The following is a 25901-nucleotide window of genomic DNA, read 5'->3' on the forward strand; positions in this document are numbered from 1 at the left end:
CTCCAGCAGGAAGCCCTATACACGGAAGCGCCTCTGCCCTGTGAGCGAGCCTGAGCTCGGGAGGGCCTGCATTTCCCACGTCACACATTTGTAGTTGTGGCTCCATCCTGCACCCCATCTCCACACCTGCTGCTCCAGCGAGGGGCTCAGGCTGGAAAGCCATGGCTGAGCCCTGCTGCAGTCTCTCGAGGTGGGCTCAGAATTGTCTCCAGCCAGCTCCTGTGAGAGTCTTTATGGAACCAAGCCCTTTGACCTTACTTTTGTTTCCCTTCTTCAACCCTTCCGAGGTCCTGACCGCTGGCTCATTGTGCATTACTAGGAACTGAAGTTGGTCTCCCCCATTCAGGTGTGTGTGTGTGTGTGTGTGTGTGTGTGTGTGTGTGTGTGTGTGTGTGTGTGTGTGTGTGTGTGTGTGTGTGTGTGTGTGTGTGTGTGTGTGTGTGTGTGTGTGTGTGTGTGTGTAACTCTACTCAAGGGAATTCTCTTTCAATATTTCTAGGCTTCTCTGTCTTCCAGGGCCCTTTACCAAGGGCCATCAGGTTCTAGCATCAGGGTCTTGAGATCCAGTCCAGGAGACAGGCAGGAGCTCATGCGGCCATCCCACATTGTATTCTACCACGTGCAGTCCAGCCTTCAGGTGTCCGGGGCAGGCAGCCACATCGCCACTCTTTTCTGGTCTCCTAGGTTTTCCCTTTTCCATATTCCCACTCCTTGCTTTTTCCTCCACCTCCTCCTATTGGAGGGGAGGAAACAGGAAAGAACAAAGGAGCAGGGAGGACTTGGTAGGCCTGACCTGGGGAGTTTCTCTGGCTCCTGACCCTCATGAGCATCTCTACCCTGGCAAGAAGTCTGCTGTGAGTGAGGATGGCTCCTGAGGCTCTCACAGGTAGAGAAGGCTGGGGTGTCCAGAGAAGGGAAGTGAGGGACAACATAAATCCTAGTGCATTTGGGATGGTGGGTAAGAATGGGTACGTCAGTGAGATTCTATCCCTGGGCCTAGCACCACAGGATGCTAGAGGTAGCGATGGAAATCTGAGGAAACCAGAAGACTAAGAAGTGTGTGTTGGGAGATGGGGGGACTCCAGGGTGAGAGCCAGCCACTTACCAGCTCCAGGGCACAGCCAGCTCAGCTGGTCCCAGGCCCCAGCTCCCATCCTTGTCCTGTTTGCCCACGAGGACCCATGCTAGAGGACAGACAGACAGAACACTGCCTCAGACTTGACCGCATGTTTTTATTCCTTGGCTGTTTCCCCTTGGTTGGGATCCTATGGAACTATTCTCCCAGGGAAGCCAGGCCTGGGTTGCCTTGCCATCACAGCCCATCAGGGCACGGGCCCTTCGCAGACTCAGAGCAGCCCGTCCACCAGTGCGCTGTTCAGACAGTTGTAGAGGTAGATATACTGCTCCTGAGGGTAGACATGGAAAGAAGCTTCACTCTTAACTGCTCAAACCTGTGTCTTCTAACCCTAGCACGCCACGTGGGTCAGAGCATAGTGGTCCATAGCGCCACCTGGTGGCAAAACTGAATGCTGCTGCCCCGAGGCTGCTGCAGCCAGTACAACCTGCCTGTCCCAGGCCCATCCCACAGCTGAGCCCTTGGTTGCCTCTCACCAGTGTTGGAGTCATGAGACCACAGGCCTGTGACTGCTGCAGGGCCACGTTAAAGACATCCACGGTGCACTCAGATCCCGCCTGCTGCAGCAGCTGCTCCATGGCCAGGAAGATGCCCAGATGGGTAGTGCCCTTGCTGCAATTGACTTAGAGTTGGATGGAGTACCCTGAGGGGTACTCCACATCCAGGGATGTGGTTGAAAGCACACCTGGGTCCAGGGACTGGGAAAGGGCCCTGGATACTGACCGGAAGTGGGGGAGAGGAGGGTAAAGGGCAAGGTGCAGAGTGGACAGGGACTTTGGGGCACTGTGTTGTTTGGACCCACACATTCAAGCAGGGGCCGGGAGATTTGTCCAACAGCACCTGGAGTGGCTGAGCAGTGTGCCCGGCTTTCTGCTCTTGCCCTGGGAGCAGCAATGGCCCACCGCAGCTAGGAAAGGCAGCAAGGTGGCAGCGGGCAGCTCGTGCCCCGATTCCCAGAACTGAAACTGCCTCTCCAGCCCGCTCTGCCCCTGGGAAGAGACCAGATCCCAATCGGTGCCCAGCAGGGCGGAGGGTAGCCAGCCCGGAACCCTCCCTCACCCTGACCCCTGACCCCCACAGCCCGCCACCCCATGGCCGGTGGCCAAGACACCTACATGTGTGACCCTGAACACGGTACAGGGCCAGCCGACTGTGTTGCTCTCAGCCACCCGGTGCACTGTCACCATGTCTGTGACCACCGGCTGCATCTCTGTTGGCCAGAACTCCTGAGGCTGGAACATAGCCCACGTTGCTCAGGGACCTTCCTAAGGTCAGACGGCACCATGCTTTCCTCCCTTCCCTATCCTCTGTCCCCCCACGCCCCTCACCTTTTCCTGGGTATCCAGCGGGTACAGGGAGACCAGCACATGGGCTCCGTGCTCCCACACCAGCTCCCAGAGTTCCTCTGGTCCCGCAGGGCCAGTCAATACGACGTGGTCATGGCCAGAAGGCCCACCCTGCAGAGCACAGCCAATCAGCTCCAAGGATTAAGTTGTCCTCTGCCCAACCCATAGCTCCAAAAGCTCCCAGAGTCCCCAGGTCCCAGGCTGAGAAGCACAAATAGAGGGTAAGCAGTAAGGCAGCTAGACCAGCATCATCTCACAGGGAAGAGCCAGGCTTCGGTCATGGCATCAGTGGGGCTCTCCTGATCCAGAGAAAGCTCAACCTGAGAACCATCATCTGCGGGGAAGTGGTGAGTGAGAGGTTGCCCACAGGGTCCAAGTCTTTACCCCAACCCCAACTCTCACAGTATACCCAGTGAGACTCACAGAAGGTGGAGCTGTTCTGCTCATGGCCAGGAGGGGGCAACAAAGAGCCCGTGTCATCCTTGATGGCCTGCAGCAGGAGCTGGGAAGGAGACACCCTGAGGCAGGGAAGGGAAGGCCCACCTCTGGTGCCACCCACTCCTGGGCCTGCAGTCTACCTTGTACTCCTTCAGGAAGCCAGAGTTGGCATTGGCTGCCCTTTTGGCACACGCCTGTGCGAAGTTCATCACAGAGATGGGCCCAGATCTGGGGGAAGGACTGAGAAGAAAGAGGCTCAGGTGACCCAGCTCCCACTGCCAGTCTTCCAGGCTCTCCCCAAGGGCAGGAGGCCAAATCCTTTTGGTGAGAAGGTACGGGGCACCGTGCCCAGCTGCCGGGACCCAAGAACTTACTCTAAAGTGTCAGAGGGCTCATTCAGAATCTTGTTCAGCAGACAGCTGTGCAGGAAGATGTACTGGCTCTGGTGGAAGAGAGGATGTCAGCTGGGGGGGCGGGAAGGGGGGGAGGGCTAGCCCAGTAAGATCTAAAACACACAGGAGGGACAAGGCATCTATCTAAGAACTTCCCTGTGCTGTCCTTCAGTGTGGATTTGGCCAGGGCCATCCCTCCTGTCCGTTCATAGAAAAGAAAACAAGCGGAAGTGGTGCTGTAGCTCAAGTGGTAGAGCACTCGCCTTGAGCTGAAGAGCTGAGGGACAGCGCCCAGGCCCAGAGTTCAAGCCCCACGACCGACCAAAAAAAAAAAAAAAAAAGAAAAAAAGAAAACAAGCCGGGCACTGCCATGGCTCACGCCTCTAATCCTAGCTACTCAGGAGACTGAGGTCCAAGGATCCCTGATCAAAGCCAGTCTGGGCAGACAAATCTGTGAAACTCTTACCTTTAATTGACCAGCAAAAAGCCAGAAGTGGAGGTGTGGTGCAAAAGCCCTGGGGTGTGGGAGAGGGAAGAGGAGGGAAGGGAAGGGAAGGGAAGGGAAGGAAAGGGAAGGGAAGGGAAGGGAAGGGAAGGGAGAAAGAAGGGGAAGGGAAAGGGAAGGGGGAAAAATACAGCCCAGGGAGGACAGTGGCATAGTATGAGCCCTGAGCACAACAGGCCACTGTAGAAAGAGTCATCTACTTCCTGTGACCATCTCCTGCCCTCCCTCTCCTTGAAGTCTGAGCGGCGGGGCCCAGCATGGTAAGGTGCTCACTGGTGTCTGGATCATGAAGGGCCGATGCAGCCGGAGTGTATACACGGTGTGGAACACATCGACCATCTGCTCTTCCTCCAGCTGCTGAAGCAGCCTCAAGAGGGCGATGAAGGTGCCCGTCCGGCCCACACCGGCACTGTGGGGACAGCCCTGGGGAACTCAGTGGGGGAGGCCCCTCCCCCCCCCACCGTGGCCAGGCAAGGCCCCCCCACCTCCCGTTCTCACCTGCAGTGCACCAGGATGGGCCCCCTGGCCTGGGTGGCCCTCACCTGCTCCTGTACCAACCGCACGAAGGCGAGCAGGGAGCTGGGGGCCTCGGGGATGCTGTGGTCAGGCCAGGTGGTGAACTGAAGCTGCTTCACCCTCCGCTGCTTTTGCTGGGCACCCTGAGGGCGGGTGGGCAGGAGGGGGGCAGGAGGGGGGCAGGGGCTATGCTACTGAGCCTTCCTCACCAACTCCTGAGGGCAGTGGTCAGCCTCTCCCCTCAGACCCAGTCTCCTGGAGGGAGGGTGGCAGCTCTATGTCCCCACCCACCCCGCTGTAGACGCTGCCTGAGTCCCTGGCTCCTTCTCAAGGCTCCTGGGTGATCTGTGCCTGCAGAGGGCTGATCCCAGGCCCCGTCTTCCTCTCCCAGAAGATCACCCACTGGGGAAGCACCCAGGGGTGGGGAGGGCAGGGAGCACAGATCTGAGTTCAGGGTAGGGATGGCACCGTCCATTGCTTCTCTCTTTGCTCTGTCTCCGCCCCCACCCCCACCCCTTGGTCGTGGGGCTTGAACTCTGTGCCTGGGTGCTGTCCCTCAGCTCTTCAGCTTAAGGCGAGAGCTCTACCACTTGAGCCACAGCGCCACTTCTGGTGGTTAACTGAGATAGTCTCACGGACTTTCCTGCCCAGGCTGGCTTTGAACCCAGATCCTCAGATCTCAGCCTCCTGAGTACCTAGAATGACAGATGTGAGCCACACGCTCCGCCTCTGTTCACTCCATACCCCGGGTCAGCCTTGACCTGCTTTGTGCCCCGCACCCCTTCCCTAACCATCCTTCCATGGGTGGCTAAGTGCAGTGATCCTCAGCAATATGAGGGCCACCTCCTCAGGAGGTCTCAGCCCCCGCCGCCCTGTTCCCTGGCCACGCACATGCCACAGCCGGAACTCCCTGGTGGTCCACTCATCCTCGGACTCCTCGGCCAGGAGGTCGATGGTGATGTGTCCGTGCGTGACAGGGGTGGGGTCCGCTGGCCAGTAATGCTCACACAGCACCTAGGGTGGAGGGTTGGAGAGGGCTGGGGAGTGGGGACTCCCTGCTACCACCCCACCCTCACCCCAGTTTATCAGCCCCACCCCCTCTCTGCCCATCTCTTTTTTGTTTGTTTGTTTGGTGGTGGGGCTTGAACTCTGGGCCTAGGCCTCAGCTCTTCAGCTCAAGGCTAGCACTCTACCACTTGAGCCACAGCACCACTTCTGACTTTTTCTGCTTATGTGGTGCTGAGGAATCGAACCCAGGGCCTCATGCACTGGAGGCTAGCACTCTACCACTGAGCCACCTTCCCAGCCCATCTTTTGGGTCCCTGCCACCCTGATGAAGTTCTGCTCCTTGTACCCACAGCTCCAAGGCCTCCTTCTCCAGCAGCCTCCCTCCTATCGCTGGGAGCCAGCACCTTCACCCTGGACCCCCAGGGCTCGGAGGGTCTTTGGCTCCTTTGGGAAACTGGATTGCTCGGGTTTAGGGGCCATCTGCCTTTGCCTTGCTGCCCTAGTCACAGGCCAACTCAGCAGCCTGCTCAGGGCACAGGGGAGGCATCTCTCAGGCAGGGTACCCTAACTTTTGTATCCTTTTCCCTTTCCATCCTCCCTCACTTCTGTCTGTCCTAGCACACCTAATGGGGTGCGGGGGAGGGGAGGTTCCTACAAGAACAAGCGCCACCTAGTGGCTCTTTTGTGGACCTGCATGGCTGCATAGCATAGCGTGCTCACCCTCCCGTTCTCCATGCCCACGGTGAGCATGACGATGATGGGGACCTGCTGCTCCCACACCAGCCGCCAGAAGTCCACCAGCGTTTTCTTGAGAGGCCCCTGGGTGGCGATGAATTCCTGTGGGTGGGTGTAGCCCTAGGGCGTGGGAGCAGAGGGCAGGAACACAGTCACAGGTGGGGGGGGTGTCATGGCCCCCAGGCCCCCACCATAGAACAGGGGTGATCAGCCCTTGACCTCCACAAGCATGGCTGCAGCACGCAGGCCCATACAGCCACGTGTGCAAACACAGGAACAGCCCGGGCTCTAAGCGCCACTGCCATGCCCACCTCAAAGGGGCAAGAAAATCCTCCCTGGAAATAGCAAGATCCACACAGGCCAGCGTGCCGGTCTACGCAGCTCACCCACTCACCAACCCAAGTGTCTCCCCTAACTCCAAGCTGCCTCCCCCCCCCCAGCGCCCTCCCCCCTTCACGACCCTTCTTGAGGCATTACGGCTCATCACAGACTCTAAAGCCCTTCGCTAAAAACCAATCCTCTTTCCTCCCTCCAGCCCTGTCTACCTTTCCCCCCTGAGCCCCACCTTACCCTGCATTCCCGTGCAACACACACACACACATACACACACACACACACACACACAGAATATCAGGAAAAAATATCGGGTGAGGGCAACCAGAGAGGGTGACAGAGGACACATGTGGTCAAATACGGTGGAAGCTCATCTGCACGTGTCAAAATAGAATTGAGGTTGTTGTAAGAAGGCGGGGAGTGGGGAGGGGTGAGAGAGACGGGGGTCAGGTTGATCAGAATACATGTGTGGAAGTGTTACACTGACCCCCTGCACAACTCATGTAGGCTAATCCAAACAACGCCATTTGTTTTTCAAGAGACTGAATGCCCCCTCTGCTAGGAAACTTCTTGAGGTTTGAACACAGGGCCTTGCACACGTGCGGCGAGTGCTCTACCACTTGAGCTATGTCTCTGGCCCTGTTGTATTTTGCTTTTGGGATAGTGTTTTCCTAACTTTGCCTAGGCCAGTCCAGGACCTGTAATCCTCCAGCCTCTGCCTCTCATGTAGCCGGGATTACAGGCATGTATCACTACACTACACATAGCTTTTGGAAGTCTTTGGTGATTCCTCCAATAGACCATTTTTTTTCTTTCCTCCAGGATGCCCTGATCTCTCCAAATCGCTCTCTCTTTCCTACACACATGTGCGTGCACACGCACACAAACATACACACGTGCGCGCGCGCACACACACACACACACACACACATGACCCATGAAGGTATTAACATGACTAACTCAACAGAATGGACCCTCAAACACCACCTACTGTGTTGACCTAAAACATAAGGACTGGGTGATCATCACAAATGACAGCTATAGCTTCGCCAGGACCCTGAATCTCCTCCCCCTTCTCTCCCCCCTCCCCCCCCCCCCCCCCCCCCCCCGCCGCCCCTGCAGCTCACATCCTAAACTGACACCTCCAGAGCCCCGCCAGCCAGTGGTGCTTACGGGAACGAAGTTGGCGTTGATGTAGTCAGAATGGGTGTCTCCAGCCAGCTGCATCAGCCTGACCCTGGAGTGGTCGTCTGTAGAGAGGAGCAGCTCAGGGTGGGCACGCGCAGCCCCTTCCCGGGCCCCGCCGGGCCCCGGGCCCTGCCCTCCGGCTGCCGCTACTCACAAGGGAGCACGTGTGGGTAGCGGTTCTTGGCGGCGTTGGCCGGCTGCTCTGCCTCCAGCCGGCTCTGCTCCCGGCCCACTTCCTTCAGCTCCTGCCCACATGGGAGGCGCTGATGCTGGCGCTGACCTAACTCACTGAGTCAGGTGGGCACCAGGCTGGGAAACCAGGAGTCTACGGGCAATGCAGGCCTCACCTCAAACTCTTGGAAGAACGCCTGGTTGGCATGAGCACTCTTGGCCTCGAAGCTCTGCCGGAAGCCGTGGGTAGGGATGGGCCGGTGGGTCCGCCTAGCGGGGAGGGGGTTCCCACCTGTGAGGGTGAACCCTGCCCTGCCCGCCCCGGATGGCAGATGCACTGCTGGATAAACAGTGTGCGCACGGGGGCTGTTGGGCTCGCAGATCCTGGCCTCTGAACCCCAGAATGAACAGCACACACTCCCGGTCAGCTCTCCAGTGCAAGCTGCCATCACAGAATGAAGGAAAAGGGGTAGAGAGAGCACGAGAGGGTGGGGGCGGAGGACAGGGCCCAAGTATACAGCCAGTGCTCAATCAATGCCACTAGGAGGGAGAGCTCTGGCCGGGAGTAACCCCACAGCCACTCATCCATGTGATTAGAACCCACTGCAGTGAGGGTGGTGGCTAGCTTTATGTCAGCTTGGCTGGCCACAGTGCCCAGAAATATAACCAAGCATCACCTTGGATGTTTCCACGAAGCTGTGTTTTGGATGCGATTAGCTTTTTAACTTAGTTGTCTGTAATGACAGCAGCTGACGCTCCCTAATGTGGATGGGCCTTACCCGGTCAGTTGAAGGCCTTGAGAGAACAAAAACCGACCTCCTGGGAGGAAGAACTCTTCCCGCAGACCCTTCGGACCCTCGCGTGGGTCTAGGGCCGCCCATCCCATCCGATTTTGGACTCACCAAGCCTCCACCATAATAAAACTCCTTGCTCCAGCTTCCCAAGTGCCGGGATTACAGATGAATGCCACTACACTCAGCACAAGCCTTCCCCCACCCCCAGAAGTAACTTCTTTCCCCCGTTCCTCCTTGGTCCTCTATCAGTGACAGCTCCAACTTATGCAGTAGGTTTGAAGGAGGAAGAGGAGGGAGAAGCTGCAGGCGTGAGGAGAAGAGGTAGAAGGTGCTGGAAGCCTTCAAGAAGATGGGAGAGGCCCGGGAGCTGTCTGTGTGCAGTCACAGAGGCACAACCTGCAAGGGGCTGCGGCAGCGCCCCCCCGGGCCGCCCCCCCAGGCCCACGCCGCTGCCCCAGTCCCACTCAAGGAAGCACTGGGCTGTACCTCACCTCAGGCTGTGGGACCTCAGCTCGTGGGAAAAGCCGTCCTTCTCTGCCCTACCAGAGCACAAAGGCAAAGTGGGAGGCAGTCCCCCAGGTGGGGATGGCCCCCGGGAGCCCCCTTCATCCCCCACGGTGGTTCCCCCTTTCCCACTCACCCCGGCCCCTTCCGCCTCCACCAGCACAGCAAGCTCAGCCCGGCACAGACGGTGAGGACGCAGCCTGCCGCGATGCCCACCACGGCTGCCAGGGGCACTGCAGCCGAGGACTCGCTGGCCCGGGGCTCTGGGGACAGAAGAAGAGGTGGATATGGCCTTGTCCCGCTGGCCTGTGGACAGGCCAGCTTCTGCAGGACTCAGGTTGTCATAGAGAACACTAGAAGTCACAGGTGCAAACTGGGCCCCAGGAACTGAACTGGGGTGGCCAGCAAGCCACCCCAGACTCAGGCCTCCCCTCCCTCACGCCCTCTAAAGGAAGAGGGCAAAGGCCCGGCTTCCTGGGCCTTGTAGAACTGCGCTCTCCTGTAGGGAAAGCAGCGGCCTCCTGCTTAGTGAGCGCAAGCAATGTGACTGGCTCAATGTGAGGTCAAAAATTAATGTCACCTTTTTCTCTGTGTGTGTGTGTGTGTGTGTGTGTGTGTGTGTGTGTGTGTGTGTGTGTGTGTGTGTGTGTGTGTGTGTGTGTGTGTGTGTGTGTGTGTGTGTGTGTGTGTGTGTGTGTGTGTGTGTGTGTGTGTGTGTGTGTGTGTCTCCTGGGGCTTGAACTCAGATCCTAGGCAATATCTTTGAGCTATTTTGTTCAAGGCCCACGCTCTATCACCTGAGCCACACCCTACTTCTAGCTTTTTAATGGTTAATTGGACTTTCTTGCCCAGGCTGGCTTTCACCCTCAATCTCAGATCTCAGCTTCCTTCTTTTTTAGGTCGGTCATGGGGCTTGAACTATGGGCCTAGGCACTGTCCCTTAGCTCTTCAGCTCAAGGAAAGCGCTCTACCACTTGAGCCACAGCGCCACTTCTGGTCTTTTGGTCTTTAATTGGAGATAAGAGTCTCATGGACTTTCCTTCCCGGGCTGGCTTTGAACTGTGATCCTCAGATCTCAGCCTCCTGAGTAGCTGGAATTACAGGTGTGAGCCCGGGCTGTCCTTAAACTCACAATCTTACAGCCACAACCTCCCAAGTACTGGGATTACAGACGTGTTCCACTACACTTGGATCTATGCTAGGGAATTCTAAGTTGCACATGTGGTTCAGCTCACACTGGTGGCTTGCACTGGGTTCCTACTGGACAGTGCTACTCTAGAGCCCTGGTGGCTGGCTGCAGATAGGAAAATGCTGTTGCTATAGAAAACAGTGAAGTGACAGTGCCTCTCTAGCCCAGCCCCCGCCCAGGCCTGGTGCCCAGGGTCTCAGAACCTCAGCTTTGCAAGCTGGCACCTGACCCCCAGCAGCCTAAGCTGAGCCCCTCCCGCCGCAGGTTGCAAGAGAGGTCCCAGCATGCATCCCCAGCTCCAGGGACCGGCTGGCACTGTCTGAACGCCAGCCAGGTGCCCTCCTCACCTGAGAAGGCTGAGAAAGAGGTGATGGTCTCCGGAGAGTTGAGCCTGGTGAACGCCACCACACTGAACCTGGGGCAGGGAAGAAGGCCGTTGAGGAGGGCAGGTGATGAGGCCACGCCCCTCCCAGACCTGCACACTGGCGGTGGATGCCCGTCGTCCCCCATACACACACTCACCTGTACTGGAAACCCAGCTTCAGCTGCCCGTTGCATATCTCCTGGGTATGGCCACAGTCCTCCGTGCCCATGGGCACCGTCCAGGATGTTGGCACAGCCCAGGGCCCTGGGTAGAAGGGGTTGGGGAGCAGGGTGGCCAGATAGCAGTCGTGTCCCCTGTAGTAGTGATCGAACCACGTGTGGTTGATGGCTTCCTGCGGGGGCTGAGGCACTGGCGGAGAAATGGGGAAAGGACAGAAGGAGATGGGCAGTGGGTAGAGGCCTCGCTCTCCGCCGCGAGGAGCGCCTCCATTTCTCTAGCATGTTCTCCACCTAGAAGAGTCTGGGGGTCCCTTCCAGCTGCAAGTCAAGCCCAGCCTCAGATCTTCATCATCGAGTCTCAGGTTAAGTGGCGATCCGCACCTGCCCATGCCAGGCCACAGCCAGGCTCCCTGCACCCCTCTGGGCCCGGGACTCACGTGACACGTTGGTGGTGGCAATGATGCCATACCACTGGATTTGCCCATCATCCTTGCCAAACATGCCTCGTGTGATCGTCACCCCCAGCCCTGACTCCAGCTCCAGCTGGGGGGCTGCGGCCAGCTCTGGGGGATGCCAGGCTGGGGGAGAGGGGAGGACACAGAAGCCCAACTTGGTGGCTATAGTCAGGGAGCAGGGACCAGGCCTTTCTGTCCCCAGCACCTCTCCCAGGGTCTGTCAGCAAAAACGGTTCCTGGACACAATTAAATAAGAACTCGAAGATTCACAGGCTACAGGGCCATGGGACAAGGCTCCTGTGTGGAACCAGGGGAAAGGCACTGGGGGCCAGCAGTGATGGAGGGAGAGTGGTACAAAGGCCTACCTTGAGCAGAAGTGGTGCATACCAGGGTCACTGCCCGGCTCCACAGGCCATTCCTGCCCAGCACACTGAGGCTGAGGCGATAGGGCGTGGCAGGTGCCAGGTTAGGCAGGAGAAAGGCATCCTCAGAGGTGTTGGCCTGAAACACGAGGCGTGTGCCCGCTCCGGCCACCAGCTGTTCTGCTACCACCAGACAGGAGTCCACATCCCCGAGAGGCATGGACCAGGTCAGGGCCAGGTGGGTGGTCTCCGGCTGGCATTGCACGTCCTTCACAGGGCCAGGCTCTGGGGGAACCATGGGGTCTGCTCTGTGTAGGAGTCCGTGTACCCCCAGGAAGGTGACATTCACTCAGGGGCCCCCAGAAGCAGCAGGTGCAGCCGGGCACCAGCAGCTCACAGCTGTAATCCTAGCTATTCAGGAGGTTGAAATCTGAGGACTGAGGTTCCAAGCCAGCCTGGGCAGGAAAGTCTGTGAGACTCTTATATCCAATTAGCCAACCAAAAGCCAGCAGTGGCAGAAGGAAAGAGGAACATCATGAAACTGAAAAAGAATGTCACCAGGAAGATCAAGAAGTAAAGACAGGGGACTGCGAGTGTGGCTTAGTGGCAGAGTGCTTGCCTAGCATGCATGAAGCCCTGGGTTCAATTCCTCAGTACTACATAAACATAAAAAGCCAGACGTGGTGCCATGGCTCAAGTGGTAGAGTGCTGGTCTTGGGCAAAAGAAGCTCAGGGACAGTGCCCAGGCTCTGAGTTCAAGCCCCAGACTAGCAAAAAAGAAAAAGATAGGAAAGATTCACGGAACTCAGAGAGAAAAGAAAGTAGTCAGAGCAGAAACAAAAAAAAAATACACAAACCAAGAAAGCAGGAGTTCACAGAGGAAAAAAAAAATTCTGAGTAGGAAAAGAATATACTCAAAAAAACCATTATCACAGTAATTTAAATAATAATGGGGGAGAGACAGAGGTTATTAATATTATTAAAGTCCTTTTTGCTGTAAGGCTGCTGGGTGCTGTCGAAATGGACAAGTTCAGGAAACCTGGGAAAGTGGTGCTTAAAGCCATCATCGTGAAGAACATTGATGATGGCCCTCAAATCGCCCCTACAGCCATGCTTTGGTGGCAGGAATTGATTGCTATTCCCGAAAAGTGACAGCTAACATGGGCAAGAAGAAGATGGCCAAGAGGTCAAAGATCAAGTCCTTTGAACTACAATCACCTTGTGATTGTATATAGATATCCCCTGGGACAAATCTGTGGTCAACAAGGATGTCTTCAAAGACCCAGCTCTTAAACACAAGGCCCTATGGGAGGCCAAGGTCAAGTTTGAGGAGAGATACAAGACCAGCAAGAACAAGTGCTTCTTTCAGAAGCTTCGGTTTTAGATGCTTTCTGTTTCCATCATTAAAAAGAGGGGTGGATATTATTATTAAATAATAATAATGACAGAGGCCAAAGCCCAATATCAAAAATAAAAACAAAGCAGCCAGGACAATGAACTAAAGTCCTCCATGCTGAGAAATAGGGAGGATAAAAGACCAAGAGCCTCAATGGAAAACAAAAACCAAAAATCAAAGGGTCAGGAAAATGCTCACGGACATGATAACAACATGACCATCAATCAAGTCCTGGAACAGATGAAGGCGAAAGGGAATGAGCAAGTTATAGAAATTCAATGTCTCAAACTTTAGGTCTGAGACCTGATGAGTATGTTTTATGTTGTTTTCTTTATTTGGGTTTTTTTTTTTTAATATGGACTTCATTGCATTGATCTGTGGATAATCCTCAACCTGGATAATTTGTACTGCTAACGTTTTAAAACACTTGAAATGGGGGGGAAGGGGAGGGGAGCCAGCGCTGGAGCGTGTGGCTCAAGTGGTAGAGCACCAGCCTTGAGCAAAAAAAGCTAAGAAAGAGTTCAAGGCCCTAAATTTAAGCCCCCCCCTACACACACACTACCCCTAAACCAGCAGGTGCAGAGGGCTGTCTGTGTTCATGGGAAGGACCACAGTCATGTGGAGAAATGACTTGTCCTTGGTAGCAAGCCATGGGGACAGAGGTGGGCACACACCTGCCTGCCAGAGCAGGGCCACAGCCTCCTGTCACTTCTCCCACCCCTCGCAGATGGCAACCTACCGACAGGCAGCACCACGGGGCGAGTGGAGGCCTGGAGAGGCCCGGCTCGGCACAGCACTGACAGCCCGAGGCTGCGTCCAGGGGTGAGGCCCCTCAGCACGAGGTGGGCTTGGCCTACGGCCAGGGGCTCCTCCCAGGCGGGGTGCCCATCCTCGGAGAGCTGGGCATGGCATATGCCCTGCCCCAAGGAGCCACTGGCCCAGGCCAGGCTGACCGTGGCGCTGCCGGCCTGCATGGACACCAGCAACTCACTGGGCATGGACGGGGCTGTGGAGGGAAGGGCACGGGTCAGCCAGGCCCGCTGGCCCTGATCATGAGAGGCCTGTGTGGCTCAGAGGACCATGATCTCATGCGGGGCCCTCAGCGTGGAGGTGAGCTACTATGCCATGGAGGGAGGGGCCCAGGGGTCTTGGAGTAGTCCTGGCCACGCGCCCTCCCCTCCCTGCCTTTCCCACAGTCTGCTCACAGGTCCAGCCAGAGACGTTGGCAGCTGCGGTGCGGAGGGGCCCAGCCTGTGCGGCCAACTCCACCTCATACTGGGTGCCCGGGGTCAGAGCTGAAAAGCTTGTGCTGTCCACCTCGGCCCCCAAGGTGCCAGTGGCCACCTGGGTGCCTTCCTGGTACAGGGTCAGCTGGTACTGATCTCGGCCCCCAGAAGCATGGACCCAGGATACCCGGAGCTGTGTGGGGCCCTCGCTGGTCACATGGATCTCAGGAGGGGCCAAGGGAGCTGTAGGAAAGCCAAGCATGGCAGGGTGGACAAGAAGAGAGAAAAGAATCTACATTAGATATTTTATTTGGGTCCTCCTGCCCAGAAAGGTCCATTCTACCATTCATTCTGCCTGTCCTGGCCCAGTCTGAGCCAGGGACAGTGACCAGGGACAGCAGGGATCCTGAGATCTGACTCTGCCCATTCCCTCTCCACCACCACCACCACCCCTACCACCCCAGCTTAAATGGATAAATTAATCTCTCCCTCTTCCCAGTGCCATCCCATTGTGGCCTATGGGACTAGACAGGGCACCATGGATGTTGTTCACAGGCTCTCCTCAGTCCTGCAGGACTTGAAATACCTTGATGTGGGTGGACAGATGGGCGTGTGGGGCCCAGGCAATGTCCTCTGTCCTCAGACCCAGTCCTAGGATCTGGGGTCATGCAGGCCTGGCCCACTACCTCCATCTCCAAGGATAATGGGGGCCAGGGAGGCTGAGGCATGCTCTCAGTGCTAGCCCGGGCTAGAACCCAGATCTCCAGGCTCCCAGGCCATACTTCTCTCCAGTCTAAGTTCTTGAGAGGAATCTTTTCTCTTTTTCTTTTGTCTTTGTGTGTGCGCGCTATGCATGGGACTTGAACTCTAGGCCTGGGAACTGTCCCTGAGCTTTTGCATTCAAGGCTAATGCTCTACCACTTGAACCATAGTTCCAATTCCAGTTTTGAGGTGGTTAACCAGAGATCAGAGGCTCATGAGCTTTCCTACCCAGGCTGGCTTTGAGCCACAATCTTCAGATCTCAGCAACTGAGTAGCTAGGATTACAGGCATGAGCCACCAGTGCCTGGCTCTTGAGAGAAATCTTGAAGAGAGTGATGGTGGCTTCGTGGGAAGAAGGAGGCTGAGAGGGAAGGCCCAGGCAGGGTTGGGGGAGTCACCCCAGATTGGAGGCATGAAAGAGGCCAGCAAGCTGAGCATGCAGGAAGACCTGAGCTGGTAGAAGAAGGGCTTCCTGAGGAACATGGGAGAAGGAGGTCACGTGTGCCCTGACCTTCAGAGAACTCTGCCCCTCTTTCCTGTTGCTCCTCACACAGCTGAACTTGATCTTAACTCTCCCCTCAGAAGGCAAGTTACCTTCTCTCTGTGTGCCTCAGTTTCCTCATTTGTCGATGGAGATAGGCAGGGTGTTGATCTCCTAAGCATGTTTTAAGCAGCAGGTGGAGTACTGAGCAAAGTACCCAGTGAGCATTTGCTAGGGTGCTTGTTTTAGTGACAACTCATAGCCCAGACCCGACTAGCAGCAGGGTCTGGGCTGGATCCCACTGCTGCCCACCTCCATACCGCCGGGCCCAAGGGAGCATGGGAAGTGGCTGCTGTACAAGTGAATGGTCCTTCAAGAAAGCCAAGCGTTTCCATGAATGATGAGCAGTTTCCTGGGGTTGGGGGGATAGCCACAGGCTGGTTCGCAGTGAAGTTTCTCAGCTGCCTACCTACAGGCCAGCGAGGTCAAGGGGGGACACACGAAGCCCTGGGAGTCCAAAGAGCCAGGGTGAGGGAGGACCCATGGGAGCACTCACGTGTCCAGACTGTGGCATTGGCACTGCTGCTCTCGTCCAAGCCCCGCAGGGTACCCAGCTGCACCAGGAACTCAGAGCCTGGGGCCAACTGGGCCCAGGAGAAATTCTGGGCCTCAGGGGCCAGGGTCTCCTCTTTTTCTAGAGCCAGGGGTCGCAGATTGTAAATCCGTAGCTGGAAACCATCCCTGCCACCTGGAGGGGGACTCCAGGACGCCCTCAGTGCCGGCGGCGGCTCCGTAGCAAAGCTCAGGCTCAAGTTGGCAACCGGAGCAGGGCCTTGGAGGGCAGGAAGAGACAGACGTGGACTAACACCAAACCCTGCCTCTGTGGCCCCAAACAGCTGCAGAGGAAAGACCCCCCACTTCCACAGGGCTCAGGGCCCACTCACCTCACCATCCCAGAAGCTTTCTTAGATTGCTAGTCCAATACCTACTTCCTGCCTGATGCCAGGCCCCTGCCCAGCACCTGCTCCAACCCCACCCCCACACCTGGCCCTACCAACACCTGCCCCCTGCATGATATGTGTCAGCTCCTGAGGCCATGTTGTCTGTTCACTGTGCTACCTAGAAAGGTACCTACCTACTTTCTCATACCCCACAAGGGCCCTGCCTGCCAGTCTACCTGCTGACAGTGATTTCTGCCTAGGTCACAGTATGTCTGTGAATCTAACTCTGGTCTGTGTTCATGCTTAGCCTCCTGATGAATCCCCACATCCTTCCCACCCAGGCCCCCACTTGCTTTCTCTCCTCTGACTCTCTAAGCAGATGTCCTTGTTAGGAGTACAAAAAAGATCAGCCCAGTCTACTTAAAATTCCCATTTTTCCCCATTTGAATGCAGTTTCATGTGATTTCAAGCAAGTATGTCTTGCATATTCCTGCCAAGGCCTTTACATTTGTCATATATGATGTAAAATTTCATGTCTTCTAGGTATATAAGCTATCTACCAGTTGTCCTTTCTTCAGAATGTTTAGCTGTGGCACCTAATCCCATACCTAGAAAATAGTAGGAATTAATTTTTTGTTGAGACGATAAATGGGTAATTGGAAGGATGGATGGACAGATAGGTATGTGGTTGGCTAGATGGGTGGGTGGTAGGTGCGTGGCTGGCTGGGTGGATAGATAAATAGGTGGATAGGTGAGTGAGTGGGTGAACGGATGGGTGAGTGGATAGATAGAGAAGAATTTATAGATGAGTGTGTACATGGATAGATGGATAGGTGGGTGGGTGGGTAGATAAATAGACAGGTGGGTGAGTGGGTAGATGGATGGCTTGGTGGGTGGGTGGATAGATGAATGAATAGGGCTGGAAACGTGTCTTAGTGGTAGAGTGCTTGTCTAGCATGCATGAAGCCTTGGGTTCCATTCCTCAGTACCACATAAACAGAAAAAGCCAGAAGTGGCTCAAGTGGTAGAGTGCTAGCCTTGAGCAAAAAGAAGCTCAGGGTCAGTGCCCAGGCCCTGACTGGCAAAAAAAAGAAAAAGAAAAAGAAAAGAATGAATAGATGAATGGGTATATGTGTGAGTGGATGGCCAGCCAATCAGGTAGTGGGAGGTAGAAAATGCATACGAATACATTCAGGAAAGACCTCACTCATGACCCTCTGAACCAAGAACATGACACGGGAAAGGGCAGAGAGGAGGAGGCCATGCCACCACCTGCTGCCCTGTGCCAGCCTCCCAGAGTGAAGCCAGGAACTCACGGGTACAGGCCTGTATCCTCTGGGTGCTGGAGCGGAGGTCCCCAGCCCAGGCCCACACTGACACGTTGTAGCAGGAGCCAGGGACCAGATCCCTCAGAGTCAGCCTGGAACGGTCCGGGCCCACATCAGCGAGGCTGTCGGGCGACCCCTGGCTGCCGTCCTGGAACCAGCCAACCTTGTAGCCTTCTCGCTCTCCTGGGGCTGCGGCCCAGCCAATGGTCAGTTCAGAGGGGCTTCCCCTGCTGGTGACCTCCAGTGACCGGGGTGCCAGGGGACCTGAAGAGAGGGACTGTCTGGTGAGGGGTCACGGGTCCTGGCTCCTGACACCCCCTGCTCAGCTCTCCCAAGCCTTTCCCCTGCTTGTCTCGGCAAAGTCTTCCAGCCCCGGGACCAGGGTGCACAGTGGCTGGCACTCACTCGTGTGGCCTGTGAGGCTTTGGGTGATGAATCCAGAGGACGAGGTAATGTTTACCCGGTAGCGGGCCCCCGGCACCAGCTCACAGAAGGTGACGTGAGTGGCGCCAGAGGGCACAGAGATATTTCCTAGGAGGCCTGGGCCACTATCTGCATAGAGCAATGCCCGCTGCCCAGGCTCCCTGGTGGCCTTCAATCCTTGCAGCTGCAGCTTGGCACCACTGCCCTGCCTGGGCTGGGCTGTAGGATCTGGGAAGGAAGAAAGATCGGATAGTGAGGACCCAGCCGCCCCTGGGCCACTGCCCCTAGCAGGACTCCACGCTGACCTCTCCAGTCCAGACTCACCAGCCAGCCAGGCACTGGCCTGAGCCCAGGCATGATGCGGCCCAGCCAGCACCCTCAGCTCCAGGGCGTAGTGTCCAGTTGGCAGAGGTCCTGGGATAGTGGCGCTGTGGACCTCAGGGCCCAGAGAGATGTTCGTCTCCATCGGTCCACTCAACTTCAGCAAGTAGCCGTCCCGCGCTCCCGGCCCTGCCTTCCAGCTGGCCTGCAGCTCAGGGGGCATCGGAGTCAGCAACAGATCCAGTGGGGGAGAGGGGTCTGAGGAGAAAGAGGCAAATACTCCCCAAATACCCAAGCATTGGAGGAGAAAAACCCCCACTGCCCCTGCCAGATGCTCTCCATACACGCCCAGTTGTGCATCGCCCAGGACAGCAGCCCCATTCGCCACACTCTGAGTGAATTCCAGGAACTGGAGCTGCCATCTGAGCAGCCCGCAGCAACAGACATAACACATCACGTGACTGAATGTGTGTCTGCCAGCTCTGAGGACGCTCCATGCAGCTCCCACGTATAATCCTCACACTAGACGATGGATGCAACTTGTTCAACATAGAGCAACTGCCAGGAGTTGGATAATCCAACAGAATCTACGCCTGTGACCCTAGCTACTCAGGAGGCTGAGATCTGAGGATTGTGAGTCAAAGCCAGCCTAGACAGAAAAGTCTGTGAGATTCCTATGTCTGTCCAGTTAACTAAGGGAAAAAAAAGTGGAAATGGAGCTGTGGATCAAGTGGTAGAACTGTAGCCTTGAGGGAAAAAGCCAAGGGAGAGCATGAGGGCCTGAGTTCAAAGGCTGGTAAGCAAATACTCATCCAAAAATCCACAGCTAGCAAGTAGCAGAAACAAATCTAAGAACTCAGGAAGATATCTGGTACCAGGGTCTGAATTCAGAGCCTTGCACTTAACTCGACTTGCTTGCTCAGCTGTGGCTCTACCACTAGAGCCATGCTTCCAGCCTGGTTTTTTGCTAGTTATTGAGATGGAATCTCATGGACTTTCCTTGCTGGCTTTGAACCATGTTTCTCTAGATCCTCCTGACTAGCTTAGATTACAGGTGTGAGACCTTGGTGCCTGGCCTGGCTCCTCTCCTCTTAACCACTGCCCGGCAGCACTTCTCAGAGTAAGAACATGGTGAATGAGGGAAGCTGAAATGGGTTCTACAGAGTTCCGGCCAGGTCCAGATGGGCTACATCCACACCAAGTGTGACCTTGGGCTCTTTCTCTCTCTGCATCTTAGCAACCTCTGCCATAACATAGAGCAACAGGACCCACATCAGGCTGTTTTGAAGATGGAATTAAAGTACTCGTAGGAAGTGCCCAGCACAGAGCCCACCCCAGAAAATGGTTCAATAATGATAAACATCACTTCTACCGTCATCCTCTAGGTGGCGCCTCCAGCCAGCCGGAGATACTCAGCATCTGTGCCCCCAGAGGAACCCACTCCCCATCTGCTGTTTCCAGATAACAAAGATCATTAAGCAGCTTGGGCTTATCCCCCCTACTCCGGGATACTTACAGGTCCATTCGGTGGCACTGGGCCCCGTGGCCTGATGGGGCCCAGCAGCAGCCCTGAGCATCAGCTCATACTGGGTTCCCGGAGACAGGTGGAGGAAGGTATGATTTGAGACCCCGCGGCTGACTACTGTGGTCAGGTTGGAGCTGCCTAGGCGGTCGGTGAGCAGGAGGTGGATCTGGGCAGCCCCCTCAGAGCGGTTCCAGGAGGCGTGCAGGGCACTGGTGTCCAGGGCACTTAGCCTCAGGTGATCCGGGGGCACGGGGCCTGAGGGAGGGATGAGCAGGGCACACCCGGGCTTGAAGAAGATACTGACACCGGCTCTGAGGCAAAGGGGCCGGGAAGCATAACCACTGGAACATGGCTGCCTAATGGCTCCCCACACCTTTCCCCAAATCGGGGGAGGGGAGATCACTCCAGGCCTTGCTCAGGGATCCAGCTTACCTGTCCACTGGTGGATGCTGATCTTCGCGTGGAGATCACCTGCCCACGTGGTAACCTCCAATACATACTGGCTGCCTGGCAAGAGGTTGTCAAAGCGGTAAGATAGGTTTCCCGGGGACACGGAGATATTCCATGCCAGGGTTTGGGACTCTAGGTGGTACAGGAGAAGCTGGTAGCCATCCCGCTCCCCCGGGGCATCGCCCCAGGAGGCCTCCAGGCGAGTGGGGCTCCCAGAGCTGTGGAGCTGCAGTTCTCGGACAATTGCTGGGGCTAAAGGAAGTAGAGAAACGCACCAAGGTCAGTTCCAAAGGCCTTTCCCCCACCACTGGAGCTTGAACTGGGGGCCTTGGTGGTGTTAAGTTTTTCACTCAAGGCTGGTACTCTACCACGTGAGCCACAGCCCCACTTCCAGCCTTTTGGTGGTTAACTGGAGATGTCTCATGGACTTTCCTGCCTGGGCTAGCTTCACACCTTGATGGTCAGATCTCAGCCTCCTGGGTGGCTAGGATTACAGTCATGAACCACCTCACCCAGCCCCACAGAGGCTGACCCCTTTGTCTACCCTGCCCCAACCTCAAGCCAAATCTCCCCCTCCTTCAGTCCTCATACCTGTGCGGGCAGTGAGAGTGACAGTGGCATTCTGTCCACAGGGATGCAAGTCAGTCACTTCTAGCTGGTATTGACTTCCTGGCACCAGGTTGTGGAACTCGAAGCTGGATCCATTGGTGTAGGCCTGGAGCTGCTGCCCTTCGGGAGAGCCGAGGGGGCTGAGGCGCAGGAGGCGGAGGGCATGGCCAAAGCCACCGGGCTCTGCCGCTGTCCAGTTCACAAACAGGCTGGTGGGTGCCCCCTGGTGGCTCACGTTCATGCTTGGGGGTGGCCCTGGAGAAAAGTGGTGTATGCAGAGTCTCCCAATACCCTTTGGCCCCTGATAAAGAAGGAAGGGCCCCCAAAAGAGTCTGGTGTGGAGTAATTAGCCCTGCATCCATCTAGCCCCTCTCCCAGACCCCCCCCATTCCATCCTACCACCCACAGAAGACACCTACCTCCACCCTCCAGGTTTGGGCTCCCTTCCAGGGAGTGACATGCATCTTCCTGCAGGAAGGAAGGGAAGAGAGAGGAGGAGAGATGGACTGAGGCCTCTGGGAGAGCCAGGAGGGTCAAGGCTAGAACCAGAGAGCACAGCTGGGGGATGTCTCCTGGAGACACAGCCACGGTGCGGTGGCATCCTAGCAGGCTGGAGCCATCCGCTCTCTGTCCTCTGCCACTGGCCTTCCTTCTTGCCTGATGCAGACCAGCTGTGGGGCCCGCTGGAGAGAGGTGGGGGACCTGAACATGTCTGGGAGAGCAGGGGTCCACCAGCCTGGGATGCCCCCCCGCCGTGCCCATCATACCTCAGCCACAAAGCCCTGGAGCCAGAGGAGACAAGCCAACAGCGCTGGGGGCCTCACCCACATCATGTCTGCAGAGGAAAAGTCGGGAGGCAGCAGAAGGCGGAGCCATCCTCCACCCCCACACACACCCCCTCCTAACCCTCCCGATGCCCCACTGGCTGGCTTCGGGTAGAAGTGGGAAGGGCAGAGCAGAGCTTCTAGCAGGCAGCAAAGAGCAAGGGGGCTGCCTCTCAGCCCCAGACCCTGCCCCACGCCCACAGCCTTGGCAAGGCTTGGAGAGGGGAGAGGAGAAGCAAAGTCTGGGCTGTAGGCCCAGAAGGTACAAGAGGAACCACAGTACTGCAAGCCCAGAACAAGCCTAACCCCCCCCCCCCCGCCCGGCCCTGCTGCCCATGTCCCACCCCATCCCACTTCCCGCAGGCAGGTCTCCAGGGAGCAAAATGTCCTTTGTCCCTAGGGAAGACTAAGGGAGCAGTGGCCTCGCAGATGACCACATAGAGTGGACAGGGCCAGCCCCCCCCAACTGTGGAAAGGGGACGGGGTGAGAAGCAACCACTCCCCTCCCATGGGCAGAGTGCACGTGCATGGCGGAAGCGGTGTCTGTCTTCTGTAGGGGAAGAGGAGGAGACCCTCGGGTCCCAGAGGTCCGAGTGTTCCTGTGACCTGAGCCGGTGGCCAGGCACTTGTGGGCCTGCCTGACCCTTGGTGTCATCTACTCCCCCCACAGTCACAGAAGCTGAAATCCAGGCGAGAGCAGAGCCCCTCCCCCGAGGTCCCACATGTGTTGAGGGAAAAGCTGAATTTGAACCTGTGGCTTTGATGCCATAGAAATGGCAGACCTGGCACGCATGCACTCAGCTCAGAATCGGGTTTCTCCCGGCTTGGAACCTTCAGGGGAACAATTCAAGATCCTAGAATAGTTGTTTGCCCCTCCCCCCCCCCCACAGGCACACTTTCTCCAGCCAGGTCAGCAGTGCCCACCTGGCTTCCTGACCCCTCCCAGCCCCCACCAGGCTGCAGGCACCAGAAACGGGAGCGTGGCCCAGAGGAGAAGGCAGCGCGGCCCAGAGGAGAAGGCAGCGCTCAGGCTGGGCTCTTCCTGCCTGGAGCCGGCTGCTCACCTGCCATTGCTCCCCCAGGAACTCCCGCACCAAGTGAGCGAGGGGGAGGAGAGGAGCCCTGGGAAGGAGGCCCAGGACCCAGCAAACTCAGGAAGGAAGTGTGCGCCACAGACAGGTCCATGCCCCAAAGGCCGGGCCCCCAAAGGGCCCCCGCCAGACTCCCCCAGGCCTGCCTCTTCAAGACACCCACCAGTGCAGCCTGCACCGCCACCCCTCCCCCACTCCACCCAGCCCCAAACCTCAGAGCCGCCCACCCCGGCCTGGATGGGGGCCTGGAAACTCAGCAGTGCACACTCATCAGATTTTCCAGGCTGTGTGTGCATGCATGAGAGTGTGCGGACACATGCACACATGCGCTCTCTGGAAAGAGGCCGTGGGGGCGGGGAGGCGAACAAGCAGAGGAAGGGACAGGACAGGGGAGGGGTGCCAGGCTTGAGTCCAGCCATGTACTTGGGGGTGGGGAAGGGGAACACCCTACTCTGGACCCTGGGGGTTCCCCACCTCACCTCACCTGGGGACGTCACTGTGGTTTTTCTCCACTCTCCATGAGCAGTCACAGAGAGCAGAAGTGGGGACTGGAGCCCTCAAACTCAGGAGACACCACCAGACAGCGGCATGGAGAAAGAGGGTCCGGCAGCCCCCACATTAGACAGGCCTGTTGGGCTACACCACCCAGCATTGACCATAGAAAGCCTAGCCGCGCCCTCCACCCGACCTGGTTGGGGCAGCCTTGCGGATGAGAAAGGGGCTCCAGAAAATTCTGTCACATACCCAGCAACCCCTAACCCCCAGCCAGGCCGCTCCATTCAGCAAAAATAATAACAATAAAGAAGTACCACACAGGCTGTAGCTCCTCCCCCACAGCCACCCATCGACAAACCCACATCCTCTCCCTAGAGAGCCCCCGGGGTCTTCCTGAGGTCTCAAAAGTACCTTACCACAGTTCCTCCCGAAGAGCTGTGAAGACAGTGGCAGGCAGGAGCAGGTCCAGGCATCCCAACTCCCGGTGTGAACTGGCCGGGCCTCTCCCGGCAGCTGGCCTAGGCCAGCTCTTCCGGCCCCTCCTCTGCTCTCCCACAGCCTGAAGCCAGGCCTTGGGCGCCCCCCACGCTGGAGGGAGATAATGACCAGGCAGGAGATAATCACCAGCACAAATCGCCCCCTCTCCCTCCCACACCATGACCGAGGTGGCTTGGGAAGGGGAAAGGCGAAGTTTCACTGGGAAGACATCCAGAGGCTAGTGAGAGAGGTGTGTGTGTGTGTGTGTGTGTGTGTGTGTGTGTGTGTGTGTGTGTGTGTGTGTGTGTGTGTGTGTGTGTGTGTGTGTGTGTGTGTGTGTGTGTGTGTGTGTGTGTGTGTGTGTGTGTGTGTGTGTGTGTGTGTGTGTGTGTGTGTGTACCTGTGAGCAGTCAGGGACATCAGGCTGCACCTGCCTGTATGGACAGAGGCCTGAGTGTGTGTCCAAGGCCAATACACTGGGAAGGAAGAGAGGGCCACAGTGGGAACAGCTATCCATTTTGCTGCCTTACCTTACACACCGCCCACCAGGGTTCTGTGTTCCACTGACGGGCCAACACCAGGCTCTTTCCTGGAGCTCCTGATCAGGTGACTGACTGGCCCCCTGGCTTCCCCCAGCCCTCTCCAGGCTATGCTGACCTGGGTCACTTACCTCCTCAGGCTGGGGTGAAGGGTTTGGGTAAGTCCCTCCAGCAGCCAGAAAACAAGAGGTAACAAGAGGGAAAGTGGGTCAGGGTGGGGGGGTGGCACCCAGGATGCCTGGCACAGAGGGACAGCCTGCAACATGCCCTGTGCCTTCTTTGCTGGCCACCCCAAGCCCCCCACCCTTTGGCCTCCCAGAACTTTTCTGCCCTGTTCACACACATCTGCTTTGGTATCCTTTTGCCTCCACCTCCTCCTCTCATGAACTCTGTCTCCCCCACATGGCCAGGGACAAGCCTGGTGTTAGAAGAAGCTAGCTTGGACTGGCCAAGGTATAGGTGTGTGTGTGTGTGTGTGTGTGTGTGTGTGTGTGTGTGTGTGTGTGTGTGTGTGTGTGTGTGTGTGTGTGTGTGTGTGTGTGTGTGTGTGTGTGTGTGTGTGTGTGTGTGTGTGTGTGTGTGTGTGTGTGTGTGTGTGTGTGTGTGTGTGTGTGTGTGTGTTGGGCCAAGGTGTAGGGGTGTGTGTGTGTGTGTGTGTTGGGCCAAGGTGTGTGTGTGTGTGTTCTATTGGGGCTTGAACTCAGGGCCTAAGCACTGTCCTTAAGCTTTGTCGCTCAAGGCTACTGCTCTACCACTTGAGCCACAGCTCTACTTCCAGGTTTTTGGTGGTTCATTAGTAAAGAGTCTCACAGACTTTCTTGCCCAAGCTGACTTCGAACTGTGATTGTCAGGTCTCAGCCTCTCGAGTAGTTCGGATTAGAGGCATGTACCACTGATGCCCAGCTTGGAAATCATAACCCAGGAGGACAAGTCATCAATTGAGTGATGGAAGTCTGGGAGCTTCTGGTGTGGTCCTGCCCCAGGTCTGGGACAATTCTGCATGGGGGGCGGGGGGGGGCGCTTTCCCAGAGGCTCTTGGCTTCCAGGATGGGCCAGAGCCTTCTCCAGAGAAATCAGGGAGCAGCAGGCAGAGTCCCAAGCCAGCCTGGGGACACGCAGTCTCGGGCAAGAACACATGTCTTGTCCCATCTGAGGCTTGTGGTGGAGGCTCTGGCCATTTGCCTGCATGGATGTCCATGCATTTCTAGGCAGAAAGGGGAGAGGGGGTGGGCAAGAGGCAGAAGCAGCTTTCCTTCCACCCAAAGTGAACTGTCTTGAGTCTTGCTTAATTCCAACATTACCTCCACTCCTGCCCTCCATTCCTTTCTCCATCCCTTGGCTCCACCCAAGATCTCAGCATCTAACTGCTTGAACCACTGCTGGGTCCTCACTGAGGAGC

The 25901-nt window shown here is 56.9% G+C and overlaps 1 protein-coding gene across 2 annotated transcripts; it reads right to left on the bottom strand.

Annotated features, from left to right (window-relative positions):
* Positions 1-1229: 1229 nt before the first annotated feature.
* Positions 1230-23927, bottom strand: LOC138841190 (receptor-type tyrosine-protein phosphatase V-like). 2 transcript variants are annotated; one of them, XM_070041838.1, is made up of 35 exons: positions 23903-23927; positions 22652-22731; positions 21844-21911; positions 21496-21544; positions 21059-21331; positions 20450-20719; positions 20009-20272; positions 18496-18750; positions 18154-18399; positions 17737-18012; positions 16036-16311; positions 14216-14479; positions 13750-14016; positions 11618-11899; positions 11235-11375; positions 10777-10987; positions 10602-10669; positions 9202-9328; positions 9053-9100; positions 7944-8037; positions 7751-7841; positions 7582-7658; positions 6061-6195; positions 5224-5346; positions 4315-4475; positions 4090-4225; positions 3294-3361; positions 3060-3159; positions 2905-2983; positions 2739-2815; positions 2464-2592; positions 2251-2367; positions 1976-2124; positions 1612-1747; positions 1230-1406 (listed from the first exon to the last, which is right to left on the bottom strand). In XM_070041838.1, exons 3-35 carry the CDS (start codon positions 21907-21909, stop codon positions 1347-1349), a joined length of 5115 nt encoding a protein of 1704 aa, XP_069897939.1. In that variant the 5' UTR covers positions 21910-21911; positions 22652-22731; positions 23903-23927; the 3' UTR covers positions 1230-1346. The 2 variants fall into 2 exon arrangements, with proteins under 2 accessions (XP_069897939.1, XP_069897940.1); XM_070041839.1 differs by having other exon boundaries at positions 22683-22731; positions 23903-23915.
* Between the last annotated feature and the right edge of the window lie 1974 nt (positions 23928-25901).

The sequence above is a fragment of the Dipodomys merriami genome, unplaced genomic scaffold (genome assembly GCF_024711535.1).
Source record: "Dipodomys merriami isolate MVZ:Mamm:240054 unplaced genomic scaffold, mDipMer1.0.p SCAF_31, whole genome shotgun sequence".
Taxonomy (NCBI): Eukaryota; Metazoa; Chordata; class Mammalia; order Rodentia; family Heteromyidae; genus Dipodomys; species Dipodomys merriami.

What these genes read in the sequence shown, in the direction of transcription:
- LOC138841190 (XM_070041838.1), bottom strand. Translation starts at nt 21,909, where the DNA reads ATGATGTGGGTGAGGCCCCCAGCGCTGTTGGCTTGTCTCCTCTGGCTC. An exon ending in CCCCGTGGTGCTGCCTGTCG is followed by an intron (nt 11,900 to 13,749) that starts GTAGGTTGCCAT and finishes TGGTTCCCCCAG; the next exon opens with AGCCTGGCCCTGTGAAGGAC. An exon ending in TGGGCATGGAGAACGGGAGG is followed by an intron (nt 5,347 to 6,060) that starts GTGAGCACGCTA and finishes CCTCCACCCTAG; the next exon opens with GTGCTGTGTGAGCATTACTG.